Below are 10,669 nucleotides of genomic sequence, written 5' to 3'. Positions count from 1 at the left end.
TACATTTTCTGTCGTAGTAAAATCTATTTTTGTTTTTTCTTGCATTGATTTGAATTATTAGAAAGTGTGAGATGTGAGGGGTTTTTTATGACTTTATCTGACTATTTATTACTGAATAACCAGGTTGTGATCTCCAGAAACTAAAAGATGTAGTGTTACCCTTGTTACAATTGTAATGTATGTATTTTTTTTTCTTTCAGAAGTTTTAAGGAACAGTGCCCAGAAGTAGGTCAATGGATTCCAGGATTCCTCATAGCATCACCGTTGTACCCAATTCAGTCATGGTGCAACCTCTGCTGGATGGACGGGTGCCTTATGGAAGGTTACAGCACCCGCTCACCATCCTGCCCATTGACCAGATGAAAACCACTCATCTTGAAAATGATTACATTGATAATCCAACTCTAAATCAGCTAACTAGTCAGAAAATCGGCAGGGGACACCATGAACCTATTCTCATCAATCAGCATCTGCAAAGGTGTGAAGCCGACATCACGCACCCATGGATATCCTTCAGTGGACGGCCAAGTTCAATTAGCAGCAGCAGCAGCACGTCCTCCGATCAGAGGCTCTTGGACCATATGGCCCCACCACCAGTAGTGGATCAGTCCCCACCCAGGGCAGTGAGGATACAGCCTAAAGTGATTAACTGCAAGCCTCAGGATGTGAAGGGACCAATTGCTCAGGAGCTTGACAAGCATTTCTTACTCTGTGAGGCTTGTGGTAAGTGCAAATGCAAAGATTGCACCACACCTCGGACCTTGCCCTCTTGTTGGGTTTGCAACCAAGAATGCCTTTGTTCAGCACAGAATCTGGTCAACTACTCCACCTGCATGTGTTTAGTCAAAGGAGTCTTCTACCACTGCACCAATGAAGATGATGAGGGCTCTTGCGCAGACCATCCATGCTCTTGCTCCCAATCAAATTGCTGTGCACGCTGGTCTTTCATGGGTGCCATGTCCCTGGTCCTTCCGTGCTTACTCTGCTATCTTCCAGCCACTGGCTGTGTTAAACTCTCCCAGAAATGCTACGACAAAGCTAGTCGGCCTGGCTGTCGGTGCAAAAACACAAACAGTGTCATGTGCAAAGCTCCAGAGGCTGTCGGTAGACCGGAGAAGCCATTCTGACTGGTGTACTCTTAAGATTGTGTTTTATGAACGATGATGTGAGGAGAGTAACGCAAAAAGAATGGACGCTAGGCAGAATATCACCCATGCTTTAATTTAGCATTTCCTACAGAAATTTAGCAACAATTTACTATTACCTAGAAGGGGAACAGGAAATGTATTTATGTAGTGCTGCTGTCAAACTTCCATATCCTGTGTTAACTAACATTTACGTGCTAACTGGTGCATAGTGTCATCTGGAGACAGCCGTAGGTCTTATCCTGAAACTATTGGCTGGCGTTATAACTGCAGCTACCATTGGCAGAATATTGGTTGCAGAAACAGCCGTGTTTTTGTTATTCTTCAGTTAGCATGGAAGAGAGCCAACTCCAATCCTCCTTAACATAGCCTTGTCTTTGTTTTGAAACCCAAGGTTCTATGCCACAACTCATCCAGTGTTGTTACTGTGTGATTTGTTTCCAAGAGTTTGGTTCTGTAACTTTTTTGTTAATTCGATGCATTGCATTTATTTTTTCTTTTATTTTTTTTTTTTATGGTATTCCCCATATTTATATATGTGTTTTTGTTTTTTTTAATATATAATTCAGCTGATGAGGGTTACACGGGTGACTAGAGAACATAAAAAGTAGGATAGGATTTTCATCCACACTGTAGCAACATGAAAGGATTATGTATCCCTTTCCACTTGCTATGATGAAGACCTTCCATAACTTCTATCATAGGCAAGACCAGGCCACCCTATCCTGTTCTTTATCAGTAAAACAGGAAAGCTTTTGTTTCACATTCTTTTTTTGAGATATATCATCAAACTAGCTGAATTACATACATTTTTCTCCCCCCAGTTGCAGTCTTGGCCAAAGGTAAATCTTATTTTTGTCCAGGATCTATTATTCCGCAGAACATTAAGTCTTAGCACAGCCACTGCCATAGTGGTTTGGATTCAAGAGGGAAAAAAATAATCCCCTGCACTAAGACTGAGATGCGACCCAAGAGCGCAATACTTATTATGCTATGTTCTGCAGAATCAAGACAACTGGGGGAGGGGATTTTTTTTTTAAATTCCCCCCTCGCACCCTCTATTGGCAATTTGGAACATTATTATAATGTTTCTTGTAATTATTTCCTCTGCTGCTGCTCTACCACTGCTCCACTGTAAAATAGCATCTGTATATCTGTGTAAATATACATAGAGCGATACAAAGATAATGTCTATTTTTAGTGTTAAATAAGTACCAGGTAAAGTCAGGGGAGCGTATAGGGAAATTCATTCAATTATTTTTTTTGTGCTTGCATTTTTCTGTTCTTAATATATAGTTTCTTTTCTAATGCTTGGTTGTTAGCTCATCCAATGGCAAAAATTGTTATGTCCCTTATAACATAGCAAAGGTGGATCTATTTTTGTAAGCATTAGGTGCTAGTTTTCAGTATATCATTTTTTAGTTTCGGTGTTAAAGGGGAAATTTCAACTGCATGAAAATGTTGTCTTTAGCGGTTTTTTTTGTTTGTTTCTTTTTGGTTTCTTTCCCTACCCTTAAGGGATCAAGGTACAAGATGTGAGCTTCACTTACCAAACCCTTAGTGCGTGCTTTTTTATCTGCTGACAAGTGGAATGATGATGATGATAACCTATTTTTGAAAAAAACAACATATTTCAGTTAACTAGAAAAACAATACATCGGTGGCACTAAGGGAAAATATGACTGGGTTGTCTTTGCTTCTCAACCCTTTCAACATTGCTGCACATCCAAGCACTTTTTTGTTACAAATTGTGTATTTATTTTTATATTATTTAATTCGAGCATTGGAGGGGGTCTCTATAATTCTAACCCTTTGGTATGAGCAACACCTTGCACCTGTGGCACTCATAGGGTTAAGAAGGTACAAATACCCTTTTTGTTATTTTTCATGAAACTTCCCCTTTAGGACTGTAAACTAAGCATTGTTATCTGTTCTACGAGGAAGGCAATGTACATGTTACTTTAAATATGTTTTCATTTGGCTTATTGGCCCTGGACAACATTTTTACAGGAGGTTTAGCCCATTTGCTAGGGTCAAAGTGGTAAATCTATTTTATCCGAGAGGATAAAGCATGACATTCTGAGTTGACATTCATGGTATCCGACATTGCTAATGTCATCCTGTATATTTTTTTTTTTATCTGTCTAATTTGAGAAAGTCATCTTCTAAATATGTGAGAGAGGAAGATAAATTAGGGTGCCAAATTTTTTTTTTATTATTATTTTAATTTTTTAGGTGGTGAGGGGGGTCCTCCCAATGCAATAAGCTAACGATTTATGTAACTGGGCCAGGTCTCTTTAACAACTTGGATTGAGTTATTCATTTTTTTATTAATGTGCAGACGGAATATATGTGTCTTATTTTTGAGTCATATTTTTTGAGATGGTTATCAGTGAGGAAAGTAGGAGGGCTGTCATAAATCTTAAGAAATGTACTATTTATGTAATGTGCTTAATGGTTTCCACAATAAGCTATAAATATGGAGTTTTCCACATGATGATCCTGAATTGAAATCTGGATATAGCATATAAATCTGGTCGGATTGATGGTTCCATCACAAACAAGGATATTGAATAAATGACATTGGTACTACGCATTCAGTATTGGATAATTTGGGGCATCGCCCTTTCTTTTAGGCCTTGATGATGTAGCCTCTACCAAGAGCAATCTAGAAGACAATGATCCTGTTTCTGAGGCCTTTGGTCATGGTATAACCTCACTGATCTCCAGCTTTCTAAAGATGTGACTTTGTTGCCTATTTTTTTTGGGGGGGGTCATAACACAAAACCGTTCTGAATACTGCATTTGTCGGCATCCAATGTGCAATTTGCTTACAGACACCATTGTATTTGTCTTTAAAGTTTGAAAGATTCACTCCACGGAAAAAATGTATGCGCCAATTGTTTCATTTGTATAGAATATTTATTTCGAAGCTCTATTTTAATAGTATTTATTTTAGAAAGTCTACTATTGTAAGAGTTCTTCTGTTTGTGAAGAAAAAACACAAGTTAAAAATTGAATGTACTGATCTAGAAATATATAAATATATATAATTATATATTGTTAAATATAAAAAATTCTTGTTGCGTTTTTCTTTATGTGTCTCAATTCATTACAGTGTCTTTACATATTTCCGTTTGTTAAAAGTCATAATCCCATTGAAGACTTTGAATCCTCTTACTGCATTTAAAAAATCTCCATTAGTGACAAATTACATAGAAAAATAATATTTACATTGTTATTGCTTCTGCATAGAGACAGCATTTGATGGCAGATAAGAACTATGTGACCCATCTAGCCATAAAGACTCAAACCTTAATCAGTCCTTGGTATTGTCTCAAAGAGAACAGTTATTAAATCCATAAATAAATTGAAGAATGAATAAATAGGTTTATTTACCTTCAGGTTGCATATCCTGCCTAACACTGAGCAACTTATATCACTGACATCATTTAGATGTCTGTTTGACAACACGCTTCTTAAAACTTAACGCTTGTGACCACAAAAGTTATTTTTCATTTATTTTCCGATTTGTGGCCACTGCCTACTTTGTTTCTGAGTGTGTTGTGTAACCCGTGTGGGTTCTGTATTATACAAGGACAAAAAAACTCTTTTCTTTTTAGTGTAGCTACCTTTGAGATTCTTACGGTGAATTCTTTACCTGATGAGACACACTTGACAGAAAAAGTAAAATATCAATAAGAAGGAAAAAAGAAAATTTTAACGTGCCACTGAAAAACATGGGAAAAGCTTGAGAATAAGCTGAGACTTTAAACTTGAAAAGATAGTTAATGGATTTTGTAAATAGAAATAAGAATTGGTAGCAATATCCAACATGTACCTCCATGTTAAACACATTATAGATTGTGCATTGATGGTTATATCAGATGCAACAGCCCACTCAACCGTTTTCCCATCTTTATGACACATAATTTGCCATTATAGAAATTTGAGAACCATACACATATTAAGGAAATACATATAGCCATATTAGTCCTAGAGTAGATGTACTAGAGGAGTATACTTTTTATTGGGCCAACATAGAAATAATGTGTGCAGTCACTTAATAGCTTGCTAGAGAACCCCTGACAAATATTTAATGAGTACAGCACCCCCTCTACACCAAGTCGAAATTGACAAATCTAGTGTAACATGTTCCTGAAATCTAAGTTTATCCAGGTGATGCTCCAGGCCAGCCAGCTTGCCCGTCCATCCCATGTTCAGAAGCACAAATCCATACTCGTGAATGTCACCTTGTCCTTCGAACTCTTGTCTTTTGACAGCATAAGCTTTGCTATATTTACACTGCTGACCCAACATTGAGAAACAGATCAAGCTAAAACGTATAAAACAATATTGCTATTGAAAGGAAATGCACTAAACAAAGTTTCCACTGATCTCAGTCACCAGGATGAACAGGATACTGTCCCCTTATGGAGGTTGAATCAGTACCTGTAATGGAGACCATTACATTGTTTTACCATATATTTCAAAATACTATGCTAATATTTGTTTAAAAGTCATACATGATATATGTGATTAATTTAAACTGATGTCGCCAATGCATGATCTGATATTTTGGTAGACTGGTTGGAGAAAGAAAACCTTTTCAAAACAAAAACAGGTTTACTCAGTTAAGCCAATCTCCTATGTCTCTCTGCCAGCCCAGGAAGCCTAAAGCAAGAAAACATGGAATCAGTAACAATACTAGTCCTTGTGCTTTGCTCTCTGTGGGTTTTGTAAGACAGCGGAAATCAGAATGATTTCAACATATGGAATGTGCCTGGATGTTTAGCGAACTAGACTATCTTCAAAGAGTACATGCAGAATTCAGTGTACATAAAGATAAATCCTGAAGGGGTACGAAGATTCAAATGAGGTCATTCTGAGTACTTTTTCAACAAGCTTTCAGTAGCCCTTCCTCTGAATGGTAAGGGTTACCCCCCATTCCAAGATATATCAATGTGCTTGCTGTATCCTCTACCTGAGTTGGATACTTAAAGTCATAAAACAAAGTAAGAATTCAGCACATACCCAGCAAATACTATTCAAAAAACACCTATCTAACGTCTATCTATTGGGGATTGCATCACACAACGGGGGAGATCAGTGATTTTTATTTTTGACCAGCCCATTGAGCTTTGGCAGGTCCATTCAGCAGTGGTGCTACAGAGAGCCTGGGCACCCAAGAGTGATCGGCTACCTGATATGATTCAAAGGAGCTACCACCCCTGGATCTGCTTCCCTAGGACTAGTCGGAATATATTGCCTGGACCCAGGGAACACATTATGGTGGGTGATTGATTGCATGATGTCACACACAATACATCTGAGGTGGATATAGACAATAATGCCGCCTGGGACCATATCTGACCTACACCCATCAGAGCTGCAAATGGTTTACATAAGCACATGAATATAGAACCGTGATTATAAAGGCTGAACAATGCTGGTCAAGAATTTGGAACTAGAAGCAAAAATATTCCATTGGTTGCCTTCTAAATTTCTGCCCCCAAATTATTATGTATGAAGAAATAATTTGATGGAGAAAAAGTCACCTTGAAAACTAATGTTCCAAATTAGAAGGACTTACCCCTTTTCAACTAGCCACATTTTGCATGGCTAACTGCCATCTATATGACCTGATGCATTATAACTCAAATAATGTACACCCCAGAAAGAAAACAACAACAAAAAAAAACAGTAATTGCAGTGAAAATTGTAAATGTAAATTTGTCCCTAGAGCGGTTCTTTATACTAAACCCTGATGAATGTTATTCATTTTTCAACAAGGTTGTGTGTCCTGAAGGCAATGATTCTTTTAACCTAGTTTTCAACATACTCAGATAGTGTGAGCTCACTGTAGAGAAGCACTTTTCATCTGTGTATAGCTCCTAACTTAAACCGCATATTAATTACCAATCTGATTAACACAAACACTTTGAGTAGGTGTGGTAAACAGAGAGGGATATTTCCAGTTGCACAGGTTTATCTGTCCAAACTTTAATAAAATAATGTGTACTCAGCCTGGGGCAGGTGTAATTTTGGTTAATTTATGGGTCTCAGAGACAGGAAGAGAGCTGCTTGTTTCATTGTGTTTTCCTCAATAAATGACATTCCGATTGTGTCTGCATGTCATTCTGAAGGCTTAGCCTGCCAGAGCACAAGTCACTACGGGAGCCCACCTGTGCCTCAGGCTTTGCTGCACCATCCAATTATGGAGACATCTGTATCTGTTAAGCACCAGAGGATTGAGCAATTCCCCTCATTTCCTTATGTCACTCAGTGGCCGATTTGTTCTATCATTTAAGAGAGTAACATTCTTTATGCAAGCTTTCAAACGTTAAGGATGTTGTAGGTTTTTAGGATGTTGAGATGAAAGGTCTGAAACCCATATCTAACACAAAAGCGGTATATTTAAAGGGACACTCAAAGGCTTTGTGCAGCCCCAAAAATAAAGGATGCATTTCGAAGCACTTTGCATTATTTAGCTAAATAAAAAAAATACTTATTTTTTAGGAGAAGGTATATCTACGGAGCTGCAGCACACCACCAATTGTCCGATTTTAGCACCACTATTAGCTGCTTGAAGCAGCCTATCACTGACACTTTCAATTAATGGGGGATCATCACTGCGCACAGTGAGGAGAAGATCTCATAAGATCCCTTGAAATCTCCGACAAGGCTGTGAGTATGGCGTGGAGAAGGTGTGTTTGGCTGAACGAGTCTCCTACAAGCCAGAGATCTTGGAGATCTGGGATGATTGTGACAAACTCCTCTATGCATTTGCAAGAGATATTTTTTTTACATTTAAATAAAATGCTCAGCTGTCATATGCATTGTGAAAAGCAGATTATTGTATATGTTATAATGTTATGTTATAAAATTTACATTTGTAAATAATAATAATGGTATTAATATCTTACATATATAGTGCTTCTTACAGTAAATACATTCAAAGGGTCCCACAAAACTAGAACTGACAGGCTAAGACAAATCAATATATTAGGTAAAGGTGGCCGTGCACGCAAGCTTACAGTCTTCTTATTCCATTTACGCCCAGCCAACCCTCTCCATGATAGGCATCCCAAATACAATAAAAGGTGACACACGCCTTTTAAGAAACGGAGCGCAATATAAATACTACCCTATATACAATCACGATACTGCAAAAATACAATTAAAACTAGTGATTTTAAATAGGTTAATTACTTTTGTTACTGCAAAGGCTCATACATTGGCCTACATAGAGACCAGGGCCCTTCTTTTGCAAAACTCACTATTTACAGTAACACCATTTTCATTTGTAATAATGAATCTGTCCAGTGCCTTAACTACATGGTTCTAAGAGGTGCCTCTAGGTCTTTAGAGGCCACAAGTGGAATGATTTAGATGGGCCCCGTTTTAAAATTGATATATGAAAGGGGTACTTAATACACAAAGACTAAGAAACACAAGATTCATGATGACATGTTTGTTTACAACAGATTGATTATAGTGATATGTATGAAATGAGTTCATTGTTCCATTCCTCTCACATGACCTGAGAGGGCACCTTAGACCAGAGGGGTTGTGTGGGCGCAGAGACCTCCCTGGTCAGTGGTGAGCTCTGTAGCTCCAGTGGCATTAGCCACTTTTCCATGTCACCCTCAAATGTACTTAGTCAGCCATGTAACTGACACTCTCTCTGTCACCATCGACTTAAAGCCATACAAAGGACTTGAGGGTAGATAGATAGCTACCCTAATGCTATAACACCAGGCATGGACCACCGCACCCCACCCAAACTCCTTGTACTTAAATTCTTTAAATAGAGATACAGAGTGTAGCTGCTTCCTATTAGGACATTTAAATAGCGGTGTAAGCTATAAACATTTGTGTCATTGCCGTTTTTAACACCGACAAATTGTTGTTTCTGCTGATTACACTGCTGTTTCCATACACTAAAGAAAACATTGATCCTCCCTTTTCCAAAGCTGTATAATAACCCAGCAGGCAAATTAGCTTCCTCCACACCCGAGTGACACTGCCTGCCATTCACAAACAAATGAACCAAGTAGGGGTTTTATCACCAGCTCTCCTCCCGTGGCTTACTCAATGGGAATCTTTGCATATTAAAGCAGGAAGGAGAACTAACACCACTGTCTTCGCAAAGTGACAAATTAACAAGGGAAGAGACAGCTAAATTTGCATCTGAATTTAACACAATATTATTAATGTGATTAGTTAAGTGAGAACCTTTCACCATCAGTTATGTTTGGAACAGTATGTGTAATAGACAATCTCATAAATCTTTTTTTTTTTTTGCCCTATAAATTTTTTTGCCCCATGTTTACCTTCTTAAAATAAGAGATATAGTCATATAAGCTTTCAAGACGTCAGTGGCGTCGGCAGGGGGGGGCCAGAGGGGGCCATGGCCCCCCCTACATCATGCTGTGCCCCCCGGTGTGCCCCCCCAATCGAAACGCCGTCTTTTTTTTCTGGCGCCTCTCACTCTTCTCCGCGACCGAGAGGCCTCTTCCTGGTTCGCAGTGCCGGCATTTCAAGCCGAGCGCCGGTATATGTCGTCATATCCGGCCCCCAGCAGTGAAGCCGGCAGAACCAGGGATACAGAGACCTCGCGATCTCACCGCTGGACAAGCCCAAGGTAAGTGAACTTCAAAGGGGGGGTTAGAAAGTTAGGAGGGGGTTAGAGAGTCAGAAGAGGTAGATAGGAAGTGAGAAGGGGTAGATAAGGATAGATTGGGAGGGAGAGGGGGGTAGATGGGATAGATTGGGAGGGAGATGGGGGTGGATGGGATACATTGGGAGGGAGAGGGGATAGTTAGGATTGATTGGGAGGGAGAGGGGGTAGATAGGATAGATTGGGAGGGAGAGAGGGGTACATAGGATAGGTTGGGAGGCAGATGTGGTAGATAGGGAGGGAGAGGGGGCAGATGTGGTAGATAGGGAGGGAGAGGGGGTAGATAGGATAGATTGGGAGGGAGAGGGGGTAGATAGGATAGATTGGGAGGGAGAGGTCTTTATGGGACAAAAACGGCGTACGTTCAGCTGTTTGGGGACAAAGTTGACATAATGTGTAACTTAGGTGCTGGTCAGGTTCTATGTGGGCAGTGTGGACACCAGGGTTGGCTTTGGGGTGTGTGACCAGTGATCTATGCCTGTAATTTAGGGGGTTTTATCTATACCTTTAATGCAGAGTTTATATGTAATTTCCAATTGATTTATATCTGCAAAGCTGGGTTTTGTGTCATTCTGTTCATCTGTATCGGCTATATTTCCATACATTATTAATGTTTATGGAAATATAGGATTTGCATGTCTTATTCAGTTGATCAATACCTGGAGTGCTGTTTCCATGTGTTGATTATTTGATCTAAACCTTCAGTGCTGAGTGTACAGTTGATATATACCTGCAATGCTGGGTTTGTGTGTTCTGTTGGTTTATACCTGCAATGCTATGTTTCCATACATTATTTATGTATACCTGCAAATACAAGTTTTTTTTTGTCTTATTCAGTTGC

General features: G+C 39.1%; 1 protein-coding gene across 1 annotated transcript; it reads left to right on the top strand.

The window, feature by feature from the left end:
- The first annotated feature begins 233 nt into the window (after positions 1-233).
- On the top strand, positions 234-1,127 carry LOC149297888 (protein sprouty homolog 4-like). Its single transcript, XM_089488127.1, has one exon. It carries the CDS (start codon positions 234-236, stop codon positions 1,125-1,127), a length of 894 nt encoding a protein of 297 aa, XP_089344253.1.
- The last annotated feature ends 9,542 nt before the right edge of the window (positions 1,128-10,669 follow it).

The sequence above is a fragment of the Sceloporus occidentalis genome, unplaced genomic scaffold (genome assembly GCF_023333645.1).
Source record: "Sceloporus occidentalis isolate IW3139 unplaced genomic scaffold, rSceOcc1.0.p SCAF_36, whole genome shotgun sequence".
In the NCBI taxonomy this organism is placed as follows: domain Eukaryota; kingdom Metazoa; phylum Chordata; class Lepidosauria; order Squamata; family Phrynosomatidae; genus Sceloporus; species Sceloporus occidentalis.
The sequence above is the reverse complement of the archived record's forward strand: the minus strand, read 5'-3'. Positions and strand labels throughout refer to the sequence as shown.